Source organism: Apis cerana, linkage group LG8, assembly GCF_029169275.1.
Source record: "Apis cerana isolate GH-2021 linkage group LG8, AcerK_1.0, whole genome shotgun sequence".
NCBI lineage: Eukaryota > Metazoa > Arthropoda > Insecta > Hymenoptera > Apidae > Apis > Apis cerana.
The window spans coordinates 8,057,725-8,082,293 of NC_083859.1; the positions used below are offsets into that span (position 1 = coordinate 8,057,725).

At 25.2% G+C, this 24,569-nt stretch overlaps 5 protein-coding genes across 5 annotated transcripts; 2 read left to right on the forward strand and 3 right to left on the reverse strand.

Annotated features, from left to right (window-relative positions):
• Positions 1 to 630: 630 nt before the first annotated feature.
• On the forward strand, positions 631 to 7,320 carry LOC107996451 (nuclear pore complex protein Nup160 homolog). The gene is made up of 9 exons (XM_062078594.1): positions 631 to 849; positions 1,084 to 1,397; positions 1,475 to 1,604; positions 1,681 to 2,207; positions 2,282 to 3,741; positions 3,839 to 4,521; positions 4,591 to 5,288; positions 5,356 to 5,589; positions 6,298 to 7,320. The coding sequence occupies exons 1-9, from the start codon at positions 765 to 767 to the stop codon at positions 6,397 to 6,399; spliced, it is 4,233 nt and encodes a 1,410-aa protein (XP_061934578.1). The 5' UTR covers positions 631 to 764; the 3' UTR covers positions 6,400 to 7,320.
• LOC107996450 (calcineurin-binding protein cabin-1) lies at positions 6,298 to 21,880 on the forward strand. The gene is made up of 14 exons (XM_017054498.2): positions 6,298 to 6,401; positions 8,623 to 8,720; positions 9,124 to 10,646; positions 10,721 to 10,885; positions 10,946 to 11,134; positions 11,207 to 11,350; positions 11,424 to 11,604; positions 11,672 to 13,056; positions 13,150 to 13,525; positions 13,597 to 15,015; positions 17,279 to 17,442; positions 17,586 to 17,853; positions 17,948 to 18,091; positions 18,168 to 21,880. Exons 2-14 carry the CDS (start codon positions 8,637 to 8,639, stop codon positions 19,836 to 19,838), a joined length of 7,713 nt encoding a protein of 2,570 aa, XP_016909987.1. The 5' UTR covers positions 6,298 to 6,401; positions 8,623 to 8,636; the 3' UTR covers positions 19,839 to 21,880.
• Positions 6,430 to 8,526, reverse strand: LOC107996453 (uncharacterized). Its single transcript, XM_017054501.3, has 4 exons — positions 7,944 to 8,526; positions 7,044 to 7,178; positions 6,836 to 6,924; positions 6,430 to 6,752 (listed from the first exon to the last, which is right to left on the reverse strand). Exons 1-4 carry the CDS (start codon positions 7,957 to 7,959, stop codon positions 6,639 to 6,641), a joined length of 354 nt encoding a protein of 117 aa, XP_016909990.1. The 5' UTR covers positions 7,960 to 8,526; the 3' UTR covers positions 6,430 to 6,638.
• LOC107996452 (nucleoside hydrolase-like) lies at positions 15,006 to 17,356 on the reverse strand. Its single transcript, XM_017054500.3, has 6 exons — positions 17,153 to 17,356; positions 17,005 to 17,083; positions 16,041 to 16,227; positions 15,801 to 15,975; positions 15,459 to 15,709; positions 15,006 to 15,397 (listed from the first exon to the last, which is right to left on the reverse strand). The coding sequence occupies exons 2-6, from the start codon at positions 17,073 to 17,075 to the stop codon at positions 15,086 to 15,088; spliced, it is 996 nt and encodes a 331-aa protein (XP_016909989.1). The 5' UTR covers positions 17,076 to 17,083; positions 17,153 to 17,356; the 3' UTR covers positions 15,006 to 15,085.
• On the reverse strand, positions 20,666 to 24,563 carry LOC107996372 (uncharacterized). The gene is made up of 12 exons (XM_062078893.1): positions 24,422 to 24,563; positions 23,938 to 24,122; positions 23,640 to 23,849; positions 23,333 to 23,545; positions 23,140 to 23,252; positions 22,831 to 23,058; positions 22,495 to 22,499; positions 21,959 to 22,122; positions 21,670 to 21,879; positions 21,365 to 21,577; positions 21,179 to 21,291; positions 20,666 to 21,067 (listed from the first exon to the last, which is right to left on the reverse strand). Exons 1-12 carry the CDS (start codon positions 24,481 to 24,483, stop codon positions 20,822 to 20,824), a joined length of 1,962 nt encoding a protein of 653 aa, XP_061934877.1. The 5' UTR covers positions 24,484 to 24,563; the 3' UTR covers positions 20,666 to 20,821.
• Between the last annotated feature and the right edge of the window lie 6 nt (positions 24,564 to 24,569).

Consider the following 24,569-nt stretch of genomic DNA (forward strand, 5'->3'; position numbering starts at 1 on the left):
TTCATCTTTCTAATAATAGATGTCTCATAAGCATATGATTTTCTCCAAAGTGCTCGCACAATTGTATGTTTGTATATAAATACGTTTTAAAAAATGTATCTTCGGGTCCGATGCACCTGGCAAAGTATTTGAGCAACAGTATCATATAATTTAAAATGTTCCCATTAATTTGACAACATTGAGTGGTTTTTCTTCCACACACAGATCCTAGGTGTTGACGTCGACCCTCCTTTTGGTTTTTATTCTATTTTTATTTTTGTTTAACTTATATTTTTTATAACTTTTTATGACTATAACTTAAAAATTTCATCTATTTTATACAAATAATTTATAATAATAATTTGAAGAAATATAAAAAAAAATCAAATATCAAATAGTATAATATTTATTAAATATATATATATATATATTTGTTTCATATTTTTACTTATTTTTTTATAAATATAATTTCTTAATTAAATATTTTTTATTATTTATTTTTTATAAACATGATTTTAAAAATAATTTTTTAAATCGCAAAAAATAAATTGAAGAATTTTTTAAAGAAAAATCATTTATAATTTCAATTAAAAGAATAAATCATACAATTGAATCATACAAGTTAGCAACAGAAGGTAAAGTTGAGGGCGCCAAAGTGCAAAGCGCGAAGCGTAAAGCGTGATGCTAACACGCAATGTTCGATACCCGCTAAAATTTTGAGCATCATTGTAATGTAATTTACAAGTTAAACTGACATATTATTTATTCAAAAATACAGTAAAGAAATGGAAGAATTTCTGTTGGGTTACCGGGAAGTTGTACCTGATCAAACTGTACCAGAAAAATGGAATGAAATCAAGTTGAATACAGGTAGATAATCATAACCTTTATTTTTATCAGATAAATAAAATTATATTTTAAAAAATAATTTAAAAGCAATATTTTTATTATATAAGTGATTATTTTTTATTTATAAAAGCATATATCATTTTTAAAATGAAAACTTTATAAATGAATATAAACAAAATTTCTAATTAATTCTTATATTTGTACTTTTCAAATATAATTCTATATATATAATTCAATAATTATATTATTTCATAGGTGGTAGTCAAAGTACTTTGCAAGATATAAAAGTTCCAGAGCGAGCTGGTGGTTATTCTTATAATGATGGTTCAAAATATTTTACACGGAATCGATTTATTTATTGGCGTATTTGTCATGATGTACTTGAGTTGGTTGAACACAGTTTAGATATTAATTTGGCTAATTGTAGAGTAAGATATAAATTTACAGACACACCCATTTTGGATGGAATTTCTATACATGAAACAATTAATTCAGTAATTATATTAATAGCAACTGTTTCTAGTGTTCATAAATTATCATTTCCTCATCCCGAACGAATTCATAAAAATGTAAGTATTTTTTAAGTATATATGAATATCATACAAATATTAAGTTTTTAATATATTGATGTATTATTATTTTTTAGGAACATTCATTAAATACATATAAAGATTTAGGTACACAGTCAATATTTAGTGAAACATCTACTCAAAATATAAAAAAAACAATGGAAGATCCTCACATGTTTCACGTTATTACAAATGCAGGAACTACAAGTTAATAACTTATGATAGAATGTAGAAAACAATATTTATATATATTTACTATTATAATTTGGATTTTTTTTTATAGATTCTCCAGTTCCTCATGCAGCTGCATCATGGTTTATTCCACCACAAGAAGCATTATTTGCTTTTGCTTATAATTCTGGAACTATACTTCTTTTAAGGCTAGACATTAAAACTGGCCTTGTGCATAGTAATGAATTAAAACAAGATTCAATAGTACCAAGATTTCTTAGTGGTATTGCAACTGCTTTCAGAGGTCGTAATTCTGAAGCCCATGTGGCTATGTCATTAACTATACATAATTGTGAAAATGATACATATCTTTTTGCTTTATGCCGTGAAGGTAATATTCGTATGTGGTCTTGTAATAAAGCTCAATGCGTGGCAGTAAGTGATATAACAATAGATAATCATGTTGCATCTGAAGGTGCACAAGGACATATATTAAAAAAAACGTTGAGCCCTAATAATGAATTATACTTGGCGACTTTTTTAAAATTTAATTCCAGATGCGAATTTTGTATTTTAAAACCGATTCAAGATAATGGTGTATTTAAATTTAAGAGATTATGTACAAAATTTGCACCAGATGTATGTATTTTTTATATATATTTATATTAATTATACATACATTATGTTAATAATTTTTATATTAATCTTTACAGCAACATTTAGTCGATTTTTTTTTTACTATTACTCGATTATGGGCTGTATGGAGAACTACTGACATGGATACAGTTGAAGTAACTCATGCTCAATTATCATTATCGAGTGGTATGCGTGTTAATTCTGAATGGGAAACAGCAATCTTAGAACAAACACCAGATAGAGATTATATCCTTAATGATGCTGATACTGATCCAAGACAAGCATATATTAATTATATTTTTTATCCTGGACAATTTTCTTTGACAGATATAACAAAAGCCTTGAACATATATCGAAGATCTAATTGTATAGAGAATAAAATTCTTTCTGCCACTGAATTGAAAATAGAAGCTGAAAAAGCAGTAGAAGCTGAAATACAGGCTGAAATTATGGATTACGAACTTATGGACGAAGATTACTTGGAAATCGCCAATCGATGTTGGTCAAAATTTTATTCTTGTGTTATACAGTATCATGCTAATAGTACAAGACCAGTGGGATTGTTGTTACTACCAACCGTTTATGGAGTAGTTCTACTTAAAAAGTCATGCTTTTCACTTTTGAGACCAATGGAAGCTTTGGAATATTTAATGTTCTGCAATGAGAAATCATATACATCACGATTCAAAATATCACCAATTTTGTCTCAAGATGAGGATATATGTCAAGATCTTATTATAATAATGTCAGCATTGGTATTAATAGAAGAACAATTATCTGAAGAAACTAAAATAGCAATAAAGAGAGAAATGTATCATTTAAGAAGTCCAGATATCATTATTGATGATTTATTATCAAAATTAATGTTAGAATCAGAAGAACCAATTAGTAATTTCATTACACATCATCCTAGCTCTCATAGATTATCAAACGTTAGAGATATATCTAGTGCTATGGCAATGTTATTGGAAACATTAACATATGATCTTGGTCAACCAAATAAATTACAACTTAATGAAGATCACGATGCTTCAAAATTATTACTTAATATCAATCACTTTTTTAGTAGTCATTTGGGTATCTCAGCAATATCGAAAAGTGTAACACAAATAACACAATTAAGATTTGCAATCTGCAGGAATTTATTAATTTTACAACAAATAATACTATTGCGACCAGAATTGTTTGATTCGCGATCTTTACATTCTATAAAATCATCATTAGCACCCAGGACAGTAGTGTTAATGCAAGCTTATTATGTTGTAACATGGATATGTGAATCCACAGCATTACCAATGCCTGTGCAATCATTATTAGATTCTAGTGTTCAACGTTTAGCATTATTGAAGCTTGCTGATTCAAGAGCGAATATAGTATTTAAACAACATCGATCTTTGTTGTTATTAGAATTATTTATACAAAACAGTGGTGCAAAACATGCTCATAATTTGATGGCTCATACAAATTTAGATGCAACTACTTTAATTCCTTGGCATTATGGCATGTTAACACATATTACATTTATCGCTCAACTTATGTATCCTTTTTTAAAATTTATTATATATATATATATATATATATATATCATTTTTATTTTTAAATTATTATATGTTTACTTAATAATAATTAATTAGATGGCCAAGATCGGGAAATTTTATCTTTCCTGAATGGCTACTATCTAGTTGTCAATTTTTATTGGTTCAAGAATATGTAAGACTCTTGAATACATGGTGTGAATGGAATATTGCATCGAGAAAATTTATTTTAGCAGTCGCATTACTTGAAATGGGAGAAGCGCAAAAAGCATGCGATCATTTTCTCCGAGCTTCTGGAGGAATTTTAACGGATGAATTTTTAGCAGATGCCTTACTCGAATCCAGTGTACTATCTGAAAATAGTTCGTTAATTCAATATTATTTAAAAGTTATCAGATTATTTGAAGAACATAATGCTTTTGACTGTATCATAGAACTCGCTGAAACAGCTATATTAATAGCTGATAAAGATGATCCTAATTTACCAACATTGCATTCAATAGTATTTGTGCAACATTTAAACTTGGGTCATCATACCAAAGCTTATAATTGTTTAAATTCGAATCCAGATGCCGCGCGTAGAGTAGATTGTTTGAGACAATTAGTAGTAACTCTGTTTGAACGAAAAAAATTAATAGATTTAATTTCATTTCCATATGTTGATATGTACGAAGATTTAGAAAGAATAGTAGAAGGTAGAGCCCGAAGCGTGGATCTCATGGAAAATAATTATTACAATTTTTTATATAGCTTCCATATAAATAAAGGAAATATGCGGAAAGGTATTAAACTTTGATCTATTATGATATTAACAAATAAACATTTTTTATATTATAATTAATTTGTTTTAGCTGCATCAGTGATGTATGAACAAGCTATGCGTTTGAGCCAAGAATCACAATCTGTTGTAATTGTATCAAGACAAGCTCAATGCTTATTAGCATGCATTAATGCATTACATCTTGTTTCTGAAAAGTATAGATGGATTGTTAGACCTGTAATTGATCAAAATTATTTAGAGGAAATGGATTATGAAATTTCTCAAACAAGGAAAAGTATCAGCAATGAAGATATTTTGCACTACAAAATAAAGAAACAAGTTGAAGTTCTCGAATTAAATGATATAAAAAAAGAATACTATGTAGTGGATGCAAGATTGAAAGTATCAAAAATGAATTCAGATATTGTTTCACATGCTGGACCTTCAGAGCTTATTATTATTCTATCAACTATTGGATTATATACGACAGCATTGCATTTATGTGATGAATTTAATATTAATAAAAGCTCTGTACTTGAAAGTTTAACTTCACAATGTATACGATTAAGTCGAGGAGAAGATTCAAATGCATGGGATTGGCTTATTCAAAATGATATATTTGATATTGGTTTATCTAATACAAATATTACAAATACTGCTTGGAGACTATTAGAATATTTGACTTTAGAACATGAAAAAGATAGATGTAGCGAGTTACATAAAGCTGTAGCCCGAAAATTACTTCAAGAAAGAGCGTTCATACCTCAATGGTTATTAATATCATATAAGGTGAATAAGTTTTTAAAATTTTTTACTCATATTTATGTAATTAAAATTTTTTTTATTATTATTATAGAAACGAAATGCTGCGGAACTTCTTCGTCTTATGTTAAATACTGGTAGAATATTAGAAGCTAGTGACTTAGGGATTGAATACATTAATGCTATTTTGGGTAATGGTATAGAAAATTTTGGTCTTGAAACATATTTAACATCTGTAACTCAAATGGCAGTCTGGTTACCACTTAATACATTAGAAGTACTTTTATACGAATTAAAAGAAATTAGTGAGAAACCTATTTTTTCCGAGGTATGCATTTTTTTATTTTATATAGGATGCAGCAAATAGAAAAAACTAAATATTTTCGTTATTTTTAGTTTTATAAAAGAAATATTCAGGAAATTATATTATTTCAAAGGGAAATTTTTATATTTAAAAGAATTTTTTTTTAAGACATTTTTTTTTTTCTTCTTATGGAGATTCCATAAAAAATGAAATGAGTTTGATAATTGTTCTGTTTCGATAATTTAATCTAAAGAAGTTTACATTACATATTTCCAACAATATCAAACTTTTATTAATGGGCTTATAGTATTGAAATTAAATTTTTATTGAAACATATGTTTATTTATATTTAATACATAATCTGTGTTAATCAAATATTTATACTATAAGTTAATGAAGCTATAGAATAGCGAACCTGTTCTTTAAATCTCAATTGGATTTTTATGGAAAATTAATTTTTTACTTTAATAAATAGAAATTAAAAGATACAAATAGATCATATTTAAAAAATTTCCTATTATGTACTTCTATGTGTTTTCAATCATTTACCTTATATTTTCTGATATTATTTTGTTTATTATGATAAATTGTATCTTTTAATTTTTTTCACTTTTTACTTTTGTTCTGAATATTTTTTTTATAAAAATAATGGAGATATTTAAGTTTTCCCCCATTTAAATTTCAGTCTATATATTGCATTCATAAAAATATTAATAAAAATGCTAATTTTAGAATTACCAGAGATTACAACAAGCATTAGATAAATACAAAGAAAAAGTAATAAACGTATCAAAGGATATGATTGAAATAAAATTAAGTAAAAAAAATCGCTAGTAGTAAGTAAAACATTTATACTAGTAAAAATTATGTGAAAATTGTTTGATAATATATTTTGTTTTTCTATTATAAGAATATACAGAATATAAAAATATTCAGTATGTGCATGCATGTGTAACTGTTTGCATTGATGGCACAGTAATCCTTATATTAATCTTGGTCTGTAAAATTTTGAACATATTAGAAAAGATAAAATATTACATTTTGTATTTTGTAAGAAGAAATATTAGAAAATATCAAGCGTAAATTGGAGCATGATTAATTGATACCAGTACTGTAAATATAATAATCACACCAAGAATTGATGTGACAATCGCGGCAATCATTTGTGGACATCTTTTGAACAATACCTGAAACGATCATAAAATTAAATTAATCATCATTTCTAAATATAATTGATTATTTTATCGAAAAGTTATGAAGAAAATGTTACCATTAAAAGAACTATCAAAGCAAGAATAAAAATTGTTCCAATGGGTAAAAGAAAAGATGCTGCCCAATAATGTTTTTGTATTTCGGGATCTAAAAACAATTGATAGTTTATGGTAAGAAAATTATGAAATAGAAACAAATTTTATAAGACTGCATAAAGATATAATACCAGAAATTAATAATCTTTATCTTATCTAAAGATATCTTACCATTACGCCAATGCGTTTTATATATTTCATAGGGAGACACGCGAATTCTCCTTACAATACTTTTATTTGTTATAACTACAGAATCAAGGAAACTTCGCATGTCTACAGATTGCATTCCATCTGCGATCCAATCTCCTACAATGTATATATTTATCACAATAAGTTTCTAATAACTATTTCATTATGTACTTTAAACTTTAATTGTATTGTATTTGGAAACTAAGTTTAAATTTGTATAACAATTTCAATTAATATCATTCTTTTCAGTTAGCAAAAATCATTATTTATAGTATAAAGTAAAAGTGCCAACATAATTATTATGTATTTTAATTTTTATTAGGATATACTTTAACAAAATTTATTTTAACAAAAAATGTTAACATAAACTTTCTATAAAAATGACTTCTATATATTTATAAGAATAATTTTATTCTATTTATTATTTTAACAATTTCTATTTCTATATTAATATTTTTATTTAATTTGTTATCATTTCAGTGATTTTAATATTATTAGAAAGTAAATAATAAATAATAGTTTATAATAGTTATTATCTATAATCTATCATAAAATAAAATGTTTTTATATGATTTATAATGGAAATGTATTTAACATGTTAAAAATAATGTAGTTAAATTTTTTAAAACTGGTGTTTTTATATATACCATTGTATTTTAATTATTAAATTTCTTGTTAATTTTTTCTTTTAATTTTTTATTATCAAATATTTAAAAAAGCATTAATTTATAGACAATTTTATATTAATCCTGTATGTATTTGTGCTAAATCTTATATTTGATTTTTTTATTTATGTTTCGTATACAATGTTTAAATTTTTAATAACTAAATTTATTATCTTATAAACTAGTACATACAAGAAAATTTGTTAATAATACTTACCCCAAATCATAAACATTGTAGCATGTTAAATACAATAGTTCAATGACCTAATATAGTTTTTAATTCCTTTTATAAAATTCTTAAATTTACTTTTTATTTTCAGTAAAAATTTTTATTTCTATTTCATTTAAGAAAATTATATGTATTTCATTTATTTTCATAAATTGAGAAAATAAATTAATAATTTCAATAAAATAATAATAATAATTAATAAAAATTGATAAAAAATACGAAATAAAAAATTGATAAATTTACATAATAATAAAATTTTTACAAAATTTAATATAAATATAAAATTTTAAATAAATCATATAAAACAATTATATTATTAATATAAAATAAAGATACACGTTACAATATGTGCGAAACGTGTGCATAAAATTATCTCGAAAGTTCATAGATAATGCATATATAAGGTGTTTAAACAATAATTTCATTTTAATTATTTCATATAACAGTATGCAATGCATATATAAAAAATAAAGATATGCATGAATTACATTTCTATAAAAAAAATGTAGAACATTTTAAAATTATAAGAAACAAATATACATTTTTTTTAACCACCCTATATAAATATATAAATACAAACTAGCACGTTGTATGCTTAGTAGCATGGCGGCATTAAAAAAAACCGGTTGATTTGTTGATATTTTATATATAAATCTCAATTTTTAAGGAAAAATCCTAAAAATGATAAAAATATCGGCATTAAACGAAGAATCTAGTGAAGAAAGTGAAGAAGAAGATGTACCAACTATTACAAAAGAAGCTCAAGTATGTGTCGGAATTGTTAACTTTTTACTACTTATAAAACTTAACCTATAAATTTGTCATTTATGAAAACTTGATTTTTTTATGATAGAAATTTTATAAATAAAATAATAAAACATCAGATTATAAGAACTATTTTTATTGATATCTATTTACAATAATTTAATATTTTATATTTGATTATCTTTTATTTCGCACTATTTTAAATTATATATTATAAATTATTTATATTCAAAGAACACATTATTTAATTAGATATATGATACGCATATTAAATTCGTTTAATTTATTATAATTTTTTTTAATTTTTATTTTTTATATAGAAAAATTAAAATTTATTGTTCATTATTACTGACATATGCTTCATTAAAATATAAAAAATTTATTTCATACATATCTGTTTCAGGAACAAATAGCTTTTACTGAATATAATAAAGCTTTAGTATTGTTAAAAGAAAATAAACAGGAAGATGCACTTAATATTTTTAAAGATCTTTTAGAAACTGAATTGTTGGATGAAGTTCAAAAACCTGAAATACCCGATGGTAAATCTAGACCAATGTTATCATTAAAATATTCTTGTTTTAAAAATATTGGAGCTATACAAGCCATATTAGGAAATTATGACGAAGCTATAGAAAATTATTGGGAAGCAGCTAATTTAGATGATTCAGATGTAACATTATGGTATAGAATAGGCACTTTAGCTTTGAAAATTTCAAATTTAGAATTAGCATGTTCATCATTTAAGCAAGGTTTAAAATGTAATGCAAATCATTGGCCATGTTTAGATAATATGATAACTGCCTTATATGCAGTTCCTGATTATATGAATTGTCTTTTATATATCTCTATGGCATTAGAACGTGACCCTACTTATGTGAAAGGTTTAGCTTTTCGTGATAGAATATTTAAAGACATTCCATGCCTTGAAGAATGCTATAAATTGTATAATAGTGATTGGCAGTTAGATCCACCATTATATACTCAATATGATCATTTAATAGGAGATAAGTTAATAGCAGAAGCAAAAGATATTTCCAAAAAATGGGCAGAAGCTTGTAAAAAAGAATTTTGTCCTAAACCATTGCCAGATTTGACATTAAGGAAACCTATAAAAAATTATACTTGGTTAGATTTAGGAGAATGTTTATTAGATATGCACAGGTACATTGCAGAAAATAACTTAAGTTTCGTTAGTAGAATTAATTTAATTGTTCAAAATTCTGAAGAAATACCTAAAACATATACTGAGACAGAAAATGATGCTAACACTGATCAAGAAATATTACAAAGTGCCATGATAAAAAATGAAAATGATATTGAAAAATCAATGAAGATGGAAACGGATGAAACAAATTCCCCATTTGAAACATCTGATGACAATCAAGTATGTGCTGGTACTGAATCTCTAATGGAAATTGAAATAGAAGATGATAAAAAATCATGTTCCACTGATGTACAAATAATAGAAGATGAAGATCCTTTAAGAATTTTAGATACAGATGCTGTACAGTTTGAAGAACAAAGTCAAGTAAAAAATGATTTAGATGAACAAAATTTTGAAGTACATGAAAGTGAAGATAAATTACAATTAGATAAAATAATGGATGATGCTGATAATGAAGCACAAAATGATAATATTAGTGATAAAGATAGTAACAAATCCGATGAAAAAAATTTAAAAAAAGAAGACAAACCACAGTGTAAGACAGAAGAAAAATTATCTGAAAAAATTGAAGGAAAAGAAGAAGTACAAAAGGTAAAGAAGAGAAGGAGAAGTGCTTTATGTTTTCTACAACAATGGGCTTGGAGTTGTAATAGCATGAGACGTTCAGCAAGAGTTAGAAGTTCAAATAGAAGAGAAGCTGAAAGAGATGATGTTCAATTAGAAGAAACTCTTAGAAGAATATTTCCTAGTACATTATTGTATGTAAAAATATATTTATATTTATATAATTTGTAATATTCTTATTATACATAAATCGTATTTAATATTTTAGACCAGATACTGTAAAATTAACCAAAGATGATCCTTCTAAAAATATGGATGATTCTATGGATACAATGGATTTATATCAATTGTTTGCTAATCAAGAAAATAATAGCAATATTATAGAAACAGTTAAAAGTTCTGAGAGTTCAAAATCACCGAGTCCTGATATGAGGTATTTATTTAATATAAAATATGTAAAAAAAATTTGATAATAACTTTTTTTTGTCTATAGTCAACAACAAAATTATTTCGGCACAGAATGTGAAATAGCTGATGTAAATATATTTATTAATGAACACAGTAATAAGAATAACTTAATGATAATTATAGCAAAGTATACAGAATTTTTATGTACTAAATGGAATCAACAATGGTCTAAAGGAATATTAGACATATATTTGCAAGCATATACATTTATGAGGTATATCAAATAAATATATTTTTCTATATAAATACAATACCAACCATAAAATTTGTTTTCTTTTTTATGAAGAGAACACATTCCTCATCCATCACCATTTGAACAAGATATAAATGATGATGTTTTAAAATTAGATGCTGAAATGACTTTATTATTTGGTGAACTTCACACAGATAAATGGTTAAGCAATAAACCAGATATATTACCTTCTTCAACGTATGTTTTATTTTTTCTTTTTTATCATTCATTTTGCATTAAAAAAATAATGAAAATATATCATTTATTCTAGATTAGATAAACTTGGTACAGGATTACCATCTGAAGAATTAGGACATATAATTTTTACGAGCGTTAGAAGAGATATTATAAATGAAGAAAATATTTTCATATTATTAAGGGTTTTATGGCTCAAAGCTAATATTTTTTTGTGCCAAGGAGATACAGATATTGTCATTGAAACTTTAGAATTGGTAAGCAGTTCGATTCCAATATAAAAACATATTTTATAATTTATATAATCAAAAATTATTTTTTTAGTTATTAAATCACATGCAAGAATTGGAAAAACAAAATCAAAACATTTTTTTGAAACTGCCTAATTGTAAATATAATTCTCAAATCAGTATTAAAATAGTAGAGAAAAAACTTAAATCTATTCATAGAGGACAAAAATTAGGAGAGATACAAAATCTGTATGATGAAAAAAAATATGCTGAACTAGCTTATATATTACAGGATACATTTAAATTTGCAAAACAAGGAAATAAATTTTTATCTGTAAATGATAATATTGTTGATAGGGTACAACAATTATCTATGTTATTAGATAGTTTATGGCAATTACAACAATATGAGGAATGTTATGTGTGGGCAGAAGCTTGCCTTAATGAAGCATGGCAAAATTATTTAAATGCTTCTGATGAAATCGAACAAAAAAAATGGACAACTTCTATTTTAATGGCGCTTGAAAAATTAAAAGCTTGTACAATTGAAGTTAGCACTTTTGTTGTGAAATATTTGCCGGAAACACGTCTTTCAAGATTAGTACAAAATTTGGTTCATATTGTTTGCAATCAATTAGATGTATCAGAAACCACTGTAGAGATGCCACTTGAGACTGTTTTACCTTGGATTTTATTGCATTATATTTTGCAATATAAAGAAGATAAAGAGAGAGCAAAGGCTGAATCGTCATATAAAAATAAACATAATTCTAATTATTCTGAATCAGATGATGAAGATGAAGGTGTTCCAGCATCCATTATGATTTTATTTATTGCCCATGATTTTATGGGAAGACATTCATGGTGTTGTTATAACGAAGCAAAATTATTATTTTTTACTTTAAATTTAGTTATTCCAAAATTGGAAACACCTCAATTTTCTAGCATAAAAAGCAAAGTTTCAAAGTATTTAGAGCAAATATTTTATTGTTTGTATGGTCATTATAATAAAGTAAATAAGAGTCGACCGAAACATATAGAGGAACATGGAGTACCTCAAATGAAAGTGACTTGGGAAGGAGCACAATTATTGTTCGATTTCTATAAACCCAAACAAATACCAGAATTTTGTTCACCTAAATCTTTAACAATTAGTGCAGATACAGAAGATTTATTTAAACGTATAATAAAATTAATTCCTCCAGAAAGTGATCCAAATCAAGTAATTGATGAAATGATGGCTTATATCATGGGTGAACGAGAAACAATGCCAACTGTCAAAAAACTTCTACCGCATTCTATGTCCACTATTTATTATCTGTTAGCAGATTTTTATTTTAAAAACGGTAAGTGGAGTGCAGCTATTCGATATTATTTATTGGATTTATGTTTTCATCCAACAAGATTGAGCTCTTGGACTGGATTAGCAATGTCATCAGCCACTGTAATAGACACTTGGTTAAATAAGTATACTCCAATGTAAGTACTAATTTAAATCATTAATATGCTATAAAACAAATTATAAAACAAATTATAAAACAAAATAATGTTAATTATTCATTTCATGTTTAGAAATGAAGACAAACTTTTAGCAAAAGCAAAACTAACTCAATCCAGTTATCGACATGCTGTCGAATTAGATTCTTGTAATCATATTATTTGGACTGAATATGGATCATTTGCATATACTGTTCATTCATTTTGCTCACGATTATTAAAACAAGAAACACACACATTAAGTATGGGACGATTTGAAATCCTAGAAACTAGGAAAGAAGAAATGTTAGAAATTGCATATAAGTGTTTTCAGTCTTGTGCTCGTTTATTTATTGGTGATAAGGATGGAACAATACCACATGATGAAAGATGGTTATATCAATATATGCTCGGTAAAATTGCAGAAAAAAAAAATCAAGATCCTCCTATATATTTAGAACATTATGCAAAGGTTTACAAATCTATATTCTATTTATTTTAATTATGGTTAAAATATTCTAATTTTTTTATATCTGATTATAGGCTAGTGAATTATTATATCACAATAATGCACAATATCCACGTAGAATAAATCATAAATATCCACAACATCTTTCAATTGAAGCATTAGAAGTCCATTATCGAATTCATGCAAGCATATTGAAATATCTTGAGCAGCACGAAGGAAAACCCTTAAAAAAATCTTTAGGTCAATTGCTTCAATTTCATCTTGAGAAATGTGCTAAAGGGCCTTTTATGAAATATACTTCAAAATTAAATGAGAAAACTAAGGAAGAAAATCTTTTCACAAGTAAAATTACTGGAAAAGAAATGGAATTTACAACTGAAAGTGACAGAAATGTTGTCACCATTGCTCAACGTTCAAACAGTATCGAGGAGATTGAAATTATAGACAGAACAAATACAGGATTTGGAACGAATCAACGTAATGAACAAGAAAAAACTGAAACACGTAAAAGATCTCCTACTGAATTACCTCAAGATAATATAAAGAAGATAAAATTAGGCAATGTATCTCATTTACAATTAATGCATGATGTTGTAGCTTTAATAGATGATGTAATCACGAAAGTTTGCGATATGGTTTCACAAAAAGAAAAAGTCGATGATATTATGGTATTATCGAGTGATGAAAGCAATGAATCAAAATCACAAAAAAAGAAAGCAAAGAAAACTATTGAAAAAACAAAGACATTAAAATCAGATGACGTTAAAAAAAATTCATTAACGTCTGTAAAGATTGGTACCATATTCGAGAATGAAGGAAAATCAGAGAATGTTCAAGATTTAATGGATGCACTTATGAAACAAGCAATGGAAATTAGTCAAGAAACACGACAATCTTCACCTGAAGACGAAGATACAAGAAAATTTGATGGAAAATGGTTACAAAATGAAGATTTTCAATTAAATAATAAAGAAATAAAAGATAAAATTCTTGACAAAAAGAAGCCTGCTAGTGCTACCAAGGAAGAAACAACTTTAAGTAGAAGAGGTTCACAAGAAAGTACAACAACCACACAAACAACTACGACAACAGAAACAAATAATTCTAGTTCTAGTAGTAGCGATGAATCAAGTAGTAGTGACGATAGTTCTGATAGCGATAGTTCAAGTGATACTGAAACTGATTCTGGTGAAAGTGAAAGTGAAAAAAAGAAAGAAGATTCAGATTTTGCACAAAAAGAAGAAAATATGTCAGAAGAAGAAGTTGCTACTTTAATAGCATATTGTTTAGCTGGTTTAGAACAATGTATCTTAAGATTTTCAGAACACTACAAATCATTTTACAGATTATCTCATTTTTTCTTCAATAACAAAACTGCTAAAGATATAATAAAATGCAGAAATCTTTTATTAGACAATTATAACTGTCAATTTTATCGAGGCGAAAATTTTCAAGGATTGTTTGCTGATAGAAAAAGCACAAATTTTTTCAATGTAAGTATTTTGTATTATATTTAATTACATATATATATTTACAAAATAGATAAAATAAACTTTAGTAAATTTAAGAAAATTTTTCTAATAAGAATTGTTGGAAAGTAGTTGTATCAAATGATTGTATAATTCTTACATTTTTTGATTTCTTAGTTAAATTAGTATAATCCACAAGTATTGAACCTCTTGCAAGTCCGTCAATTACAGGTTGTACATTGGTTTCTATAGATTTTATTATAAGTTGTGGCCATAATATAATTGCAGCAGCCATTGCATCAGAAGCACTCCACGAATTAGAGCTCGACAAATTTATTCGTTCCGCTTTATTTAAAAAATTTATAATAGTAGAATTTATCTTTCCCAATACATTTTTACGCCAATCCTGTTAAAAAATTTAAGTTTTATTATTTCATAATTTTTTTATATTATTTTTAAATAATTACCATAGATATATAACTTTGAATTGCTGTCTCCCATGGAAATAAAATAGTTGTAGTGGCTTTATTCAAAATCATATAATTACTTTCTGGATCTTGATAAAAATTAAATTCAACATTAGGTAGAATATTACCAATTCCAGAAATACTGGAACCTAATATAATGTGATTTTTTAAATACTTTAAAAATAAAGGTTCCAATGCAATTGCTGTAGCAATATTTGTTGATGGACCAATACTTAATAAAGTTATTTGATCTATAATTTATAATAAATAAACATAACATAATTAAACATAACTTCTTAACAAGTTTTAATTTGTATTATATTAAATAAGTCAATTATTTACTTGGATATTGTTTTACTATATCTATGAGAGCTACAGCTGCATGTTTACTTTCATCTACTTTAGCAATTATATTTTCGGTAAAATTAAAATCTCCAAGACCATCAGAACCAAAAAAAATATCATCATTTTTATATTCATTTATTAATGCCTTTTGTGCTCCTTTATATACTGGTATCTATAAGATATAATAATATATAATTATATAATAATAATACTTAAATAAGTTATTAATATACTTACATCACTTCTATTGGCAATGGTTAAAATTTTAAGTACATTAATAACTACATTTTCCACATATGTATTTCCATAAGAGCAAGTAATTGCTAAAATATTATTTGTAGATTTAAGAATTAAAAATATAGCCACTGCATCATCTGCCCCAGCATCTGTATCTATTATAATTTTTTCCAATGCATTGATAAACCTTATAAAAGATTTAATAATAATTGTCTTATTTAAAAAATATAAATGAATTTATGTTTTACATTTTTTAAATTCTTTTTAATTTATATAAGTTGATTTACGCAATTAAAAAAATTATATCTCTTTCTCTAGTAGTAAAAAAATCTTAAAAGAAAAATTACATTTTCACAATATTTTTTTATATATTTCAAATTAATAATTTTTCGAATATGTATGCATAATATTTTTTTATGTCGAATGATAAAATGATTGAATCTATTAAAAAATTTAAATTTCCTTTTTTTAAAGGATTATAACAAAAATATTATGCAAGAAAAATATAATTATAAAGATAATTTTTTTCCTTCTGTTTCTTAAATATATTTTTTAATCAGAAGATATGATTTGCTCCAATTGTATAAATTATTCTGTAAGTTGATCCAATTAATATAACGAAATTGTAAATGGAATCAATTAAATTGCGATATTTATAATGTAGCCATACTTCGAAATTATGAAATATTTTAAATTTTAGATTACAAAAATTATTTATGAATTAATATATTATATTTTACAGCAATTCAATTTTATAATATTTTATCCAATAGCTATTTTACTTTACACAATCTTCATATAATCATGAATTAAAACTTTTTATTTCGTTGATTAATAAATAATAAAATAATTAATGTCATTTTAACTTATTTTAACATTTATCTTGAAAATTTAAGCCATTATCATATCATGATTTCATTACAATTGTATTGAACAATTTTTTATTAAATTTTTAAATTTTTACCTGATATTATGTAATATCACACATAATGAGATTGTAGCTAAAAGCTTACAATAAAACATATGTATCTTCATTTTTTTTTCTAAACAAATATAAATATTATTTATATAAAATAAAACTTGCAATAAAAAAAGATAAAAATTGCGCATACCTATTTACTTTTTGGATTAATAAATTTAATTTTATATTCGAATTATATTCGTATTATTATGATCAAATAATCATTGGTTTATTCAACTTTTTTATCTCAATGTAAATACATCGCTTATCTTTACAGGGCGTATGGCATATACCAAACAGAGAAGTTGATAGACCGGGAAGTTTCGCTTTTCATATGTCTCGTTGCGTAACTTTATTAATGCAAGTACTTAAAGAAACGAATGATGGTCGAATGTTAATGCAATTAAGTGTGCAACTTGGAAAAATACCAGAATCAGACAAGTACAATTTAAATAAAAAAATATTTTATTTTCTATATAAAATTTTATTCTTTTCTTTTATTAAAATTTATATTGATACAATGATTTGATACTTCAAAATATGAAAAATATTTATTTATAAAATTGTACGTTATTTTTTTTTAGAAAATATTTACGTGATTCAGAAAGAGAACAATTATCTTGTCAAGCATTGACTCTGTGTTTACAATCTCTTAGAACTAAGGTACAATTAATGGGAACAAGCACTTCTGATCTTGCAATTAACAAAAATGCAGATGCTAGAACTCAAGTACTTCTTGATACATATTGGGTATATCAGAGAGCTTTAAAAAGTTTTCAAACTAAAGAACAAACTATACAAGTACTTGCTTCTTTATTGGTAGATACGTATAAAACATATATCGGTAATAAAGTAAGTTAATTTTTTGAATAAAATATTTTGAGAATATCTCATAAATAATCATAATTACTTTATTTTTTAAATCTTTTTAAATCTTTTTTTATAGAATTTGGAGGGAAATGTCTTAGAAATTGCTACAAAATACTGTAATGATTATAATTATAATCGAAAAGTTTTAAGCAAGTTTTTCTCCAGTCTTGATAAACCTACAGAGAATCAAACACAGCCTCAAGCTACATCTCCAATTCCTGTAAGTTCTATAATCTTATTATTTAAAATCACTTGTACTTTCTATAATACAAACTTCATTTTCAATGTTTGTATAGGTAACTACATCCCAACCACAAATCACTTCCACATCACCACAATCTTCTCAAAATCGAAAACCATACAGAAATTTAACATCCACTGGTCGACCAAGAGGACGTCCACCCAATGTGAATAAATATCTACAAGCAATGCAAAGTAGTAATGCAATGAATCAATTCAGCGCGAAAGCTACTTTCGCTAATTATATGGGAGCATCGGGAAATCGATCTTTAATGAATCCTTATTTTATGCATCCATTAGTTGATCCAAATATATTATCCGCTTTATTAACAAGTGGATTAAGCAATAGTATGATGGATCCTTTATCAGCTATGAATTATTTAAATCAAATGGGTAATTATCAAGATATTTTGAGACAATATCAAAATAATCTTACTTCTTTATCAAGTCTAGCTAGTGGATTAAACAGTACCATTGCTACCGCATCCAATATAAGCAGTGTACCTACAATGAGTACATCTACTTCTAATATGAGTGCTGCTTCCAATATAAGTAATTTGGGAAACTTAAATAATTTAACAGTACAACAATTATTAAATTTAAGTAATGCTTCAGCCACAACTTCACGTTCCACACCCATGTATCAACAAGCAGTAACAACAAAAACTACTACCACTGCATCTTTAACTAAAGATAGACCTAGTATATCAATAACTCCAGTAAATACAGTACTACCCAAAAGTAAATCATCAAAACAAAGTCCACAAAGTGAATCTGTAGCAGTCCAACTTCCAAAATCTTTACAAATATCACAACCATCAAAAACTATCTTACAACCACCAACTACACAAGTTTCTTTGTTAAAACCATCTATTGTTCACACACAAGTTAAAACTAGTCCACCAAAACAAATAAGCGCACCTCAAATTCGAGTATCAAAGTCATTGACTGAGCCTCAACCAGCACACAATCCGTCTTTATCGCATTCTCCTTTGAAAAATAGTACGACAACAAATCCACCTGCAGTTCCTCAAGTTGCACATGCAGCATTGAGTCCATCAATGACCATGAAACAAACATTACCTATAAATGTACCTACTTCTCATTCAGGAACGTCATTACAACATAAATTATTATCAAAGAAAAATTCACAAAGATCGTATTCACAAACAAATGTGCAAAATTTAGTTAGAAAAGCAAAACCAGTTAAAACAATATCTGCATTGCCGAATAATTTATCGAATATATTGAGTGCAATGCCTGGGAACTCATCAATGGCACCGTACATACCACCAGAATTAAGTGGAATTTCCGTAAGTCCGGTAAATCCTCAAGCTGGTTTGAAAGGTCCAAGTACAAAATATTCACAATATAAAAAATCATCTACAAAAACGAAACCAACAATGGATATTTCCAATTCTTTGCCAAATTCATATTCTCAAGGAAATTCTGTTGAAGCTTTCTCGATGCTTTCCCAATTGAAGCAGCATTCGCATTTAGAGATCATACCTCAGCAAAAGCCTCAGCAAATAAAGTCAACTCTAGAATATACAAAAAATTTGTCTTCGGGTGTGAGTGTAGTTTCACAAAAAGTGTCAGAATCTCTAAGGCCATCGGACTGTAGTAAAACTATGTATGATTTACCGAGAGGGAAATCGAGTAGTGTTTCTAGCAAAAAAGGAGAAAAAATCAATGATAGCGTTGAAATTATAACATTAGATGATTGAATGTCCATTATAAGAATAATAGTATTTCATCCTTTGTTTCTTAATTTTTACATCTCATTTTTTGACTTTTGTTTATTAATGTATTGTTCATGCTGAATGCAATTGTCATCCATAATTTGAAATGATTATAATATGTAAATTATAAGATAAAATAATCATACAAATAATATTTTTTAACATTTTTGCAGTCTATAGTTTTGTTTTAATCAAGAACGACTGAAATAGTTCACTAGCCTTCTCACTTCTGTGCCTAATGGAGTCATTCTATATATGAACATTTAATTATCACACATGAAAATAGATAATAATAAACGTATTCTAAACTATGAAAATAATTAAAATGAAATTCTTACATAAAATATACATATATTCAAGAAATTATATTCCAGGAAAAAAGTAGTGAAAATTTAACTTTTCACAAGTTAGGATGACAAGCCTCAGGATGACAATGCTTGAATATCACTACTTTTTACGAAGTTCTAATAATCGTAACAATAATGCAATCGCGAATATAATTTCACAATAATTCCAAGAAAACATTTTTGCATATTAATAAAACAATACAATTATTTTTCTACTGTGTACATCCAGCAATCAATACAATTTTTTTTGTATGTAAAAAAGAGAATAGGCAAATGTAATTAGATATTAGTAACATGTGTATATTTTCTAATGAATAATTTATAAAAGTGTTTTCTCGTTAAAAAAAGATATATGTATGTGTATATATATATATATATATATATATATATGTATGTGTATATATATATATATATATATATATAAAATGCTATTTACTTTTATTGAATAAGAAATTTAAATCAATCTTTTTTTTAGTTTAAAATGTTTATTTCTTTGCAAAAATTGCTACAGAGAATTTTTATATACAATCTATAAATTTTGTTATTTTAATAATTTAATATTAAAAAAATATGTTTTATATATATTTGTATATATTTTAAATATTTATATGTATATCTATCTTAATTTATTTTTGGTAGTTTAAATGAATTGGCAGGAAAACCACAAACACCTAAACCTTTAATGGCAAATAAATAACCAGCATGTAATTGCTCTTTTAATTGATTCTCATTTAATCCAATACGCGCTGATGTTACATATAAAATATCAAGATTAGGACCACCAAAAGCAACACTAGTTATGTTCTTAGCATTGTTAATCTTAACAAAACGCAACAATTCACCCGTTTTCGGATTTATGTTGAGAATCTAAACATTAAAAAAATTTTTTTTTTCAAAAAATAAATATCAATTATTTCCTTATGATGTATTTTATAATAATTATTAAGTATAATAGAAATTGTATGTAATAATACTTACACCACCTCCACCATATACAGCAACCCAAAGATTTCCATTTGTATCTATAGTCATACCGTCTGGTAATCCGGAAATATTATTTTTCAAAAAATCAAACACAATCTTTTTATTTGCTATAAAAAAAAAGAATTAAAATTGTAAATTTAATATAAAATATATTATATTGATATATTATAAATTTCTTACATATGATTCCTGTTTGAGAATTATAATTATATGCCACAATCTGATAGCTGAGTGAATCAATATAATAAAATACATCATTATTAGGATTCCAGGCTAATCCATTACTTATAGATACAGGAGATATTTGTTTTTTCAACGTAAAATCATTACCAATTGAATAAAGAGATCCTATATTAGGTGGAAAAATTCCATTTTTCTCATGACCCATAGTTCCTAATAAAAAAGAAGTTATATTGTAAAAATGTATACTTTGAATTATATGTCCATTACAGAGTCATATAAAATAATTTATATTTTTAACTAACCAGCCCATAACCTTCCAGAGGAATCTACTTTTCCATCATTAAATCTTGTCTCTATTCTATCACTATCTGCACTAAGTAATATTTGAGCTGTACAACTTTCAAGGCTTTTCTCACTATTCCAAGAAAAAAGTACAAAATCTATACCACATCCAGCAACAAATTTATCAGTGTGTCCTTCAAGAGGAACAACAAATCCAACTGGTCCATTTTCTAATTATAAATATATTATTTATAAAATATATTAAAATTAATAAATTTTTAGAATTAGAAAATATTTTTAATTATTTACCAATAAATACAGAAGTAACAATACCAGATATAGGATCGAATCTGAATACTTTTTGGGCATATATATCAACATAATAAAGTTTTTGAGAAATAGAATCCCAATGAGGACCTTCACCAAGATCATATGGTCCAACAAGTGGTTCAACAGTTATTTCTGACATTTTTCTAATTTAATAATTATAAATTGCATACATTTTCATCGATTTATAATCATGATATATAATACATACAACGACAAGTGTTTTTAGCGCACGAAAATAAAAAAAAAATGCATATTGTTGTAATATTGTTCATTTATTCAAAATTCATTTACTCGATTATATAATACTTACTTTATTATTATTTTCGTTATAAAACAATATGATTTTCACTCAATATCGAATTTAATAATTAAACTTAACAATTTATCTAATTCAATAAGATTTAAAGAATAAATAATACTAATATAAATGATAGAATTTTTCTTTATATATCATAATTTAATCATAATTTAATTTAAGTAGATAAGATTTTGTGCTTAATAATCGCTTTTAATACATATACTATATATAATGATTTATTACGACATAGAGTATGGTAGGGTTATCAAATTTAAAAATAATTTTATCATAAAAAAAAACTATAAATATATTGATAGAAGAACGAAGATGAAATATTTTTACAATTTTTGCAATATAGTGATTAAAGTATATTATCAATAACTATTTTTTATATTAATTAAAAAATTTTATTGTTTCTCAATAGTAAAATAATATTTCAGAAAAAAAAAATATAAAGTTTTATTTATTTTTATTGTTATCTTTTTTTTAATATCATCTGTGCATACTAAATATAAAGTGCATAAGAATATTTGTTTTTAAAAATTATTACTTAAATTTTAAATGAATTTGCTGCAAGACCATGTACTCCTAAACCTTTTATAGCAAAAACATAACCAGAATATGGTTTTTCTGTCAATTCCTTTTTAGTTAAATCACGACTAGATGTTGTTACAAATAAAATATCTAGTAGAGGTCCTCCAAATGTGCAACTGGTTACTTTTGTAACAGGAAGCTCGATAAAACGTATTATTTTACCAGTATAAGGATTAACATTGATCACCTATTTATTTAATATGTTAATATTTTATAAATATTATTAATGATATGTAAAAGAATTTTTTTTTGTAAAAGAAACACTTACACCACTTCCACCATATAAAGCTATCCAAAGATTTCCATTTTTATCTATAGTCATACCATCAGGTATTCCAGAAATATTATTTTTTCGGAGATCAAATATAATTCTTTTATTAGCTGAAATGAATTATATTTATTATAAATTTAAATCAATATGAATTTTATATTTTATGCAATATATTTCAAATGATTTTTACATATAGTTCCATTAATAGGTTCAAAATCAAATGCTGCTACTTGAAGTGTAGGAGTATCAATATAGTAAAATGTATTATCCTGAAGATTCCAAGCTAATCCATTACTATTAGTAACAGGAGATAATTCTTTTTTTGGTTTAAGATCTGAATCAATACGATATAAAGATGCTTGATTAGGAATAACAATATCATTTACTTCTGGTCCTATTGTTCCTATAGAGATAAGTGCAGATATATTTTATATGAACTAGTATTTTTATTTAATAGAGAGAGTGAAAAAGAAAAAAATTGATCATTTCCAACTAACCACCCCAAAATCTTCCTAAAGAATCTGCTTTTCCATCATTCCATCTAGTTCCATTTCGATCATTATCAACAATAGTAAGTACTTTAGGAATAGATTTGGTAACATTTCTATGTTCATTCCATGTAACTAAAATGAAATCTGTACCACAACCAGCAACAAACTTATGAGGTTCTCCTTCAACAGGAATAACAAATCCAATAGGTCCATTCTCTAGTCATTTATAAATAATTATTCATTAATATTAATTTATGAAAAAGTATATTGATGTCTTTTTTATAGGAATATACTAATAATTTACCTATAAATATACAGGAAAGATCTTTTGTTATAGGATCAAATTTATATATTTTTTGAGCTTCTATATCAACAAAATAAAGTTTTTGAATATGAGAATCCCAATGAGGACCTTCACTATGCTCAAATCTGCCTATTATTGGTTCAATAACTAAATCAGAATTATGTTTGAGATTTATATCGATTTCTCTATAAATAATAAAAAAATATAAATATTTTCAATAATAAGAAAAAATAATTTTCATGAATTAATAAATTTTTTAATTATGATAAATATTTCGCAATTCAAGATTTTTATTTATATATATAGTTATTAAAATTTCGTTTTTCAAAATAATTAAATAAATATTATAGTATTTCTTTTTATAGTAACATCATTAAAAAAATAAAAAATAAGTGAAAAATATTATTTATATTAATATTGTGTTATTTATATTGTGTAAAAAAAACTTAATATATGGTGAATTATAGTAAATCCTTTCACTTACATGCCATGAACGAAGAAATCAAAATATAATCCGAGAAATAATATTATACAAATATTTTGCATTGTATATGAGATGATGCTATAATTATAAAATATGTAATAAGCAAAAATTAATAATTTAAAAAACAGTTTTCAAAAAAAATAACTAT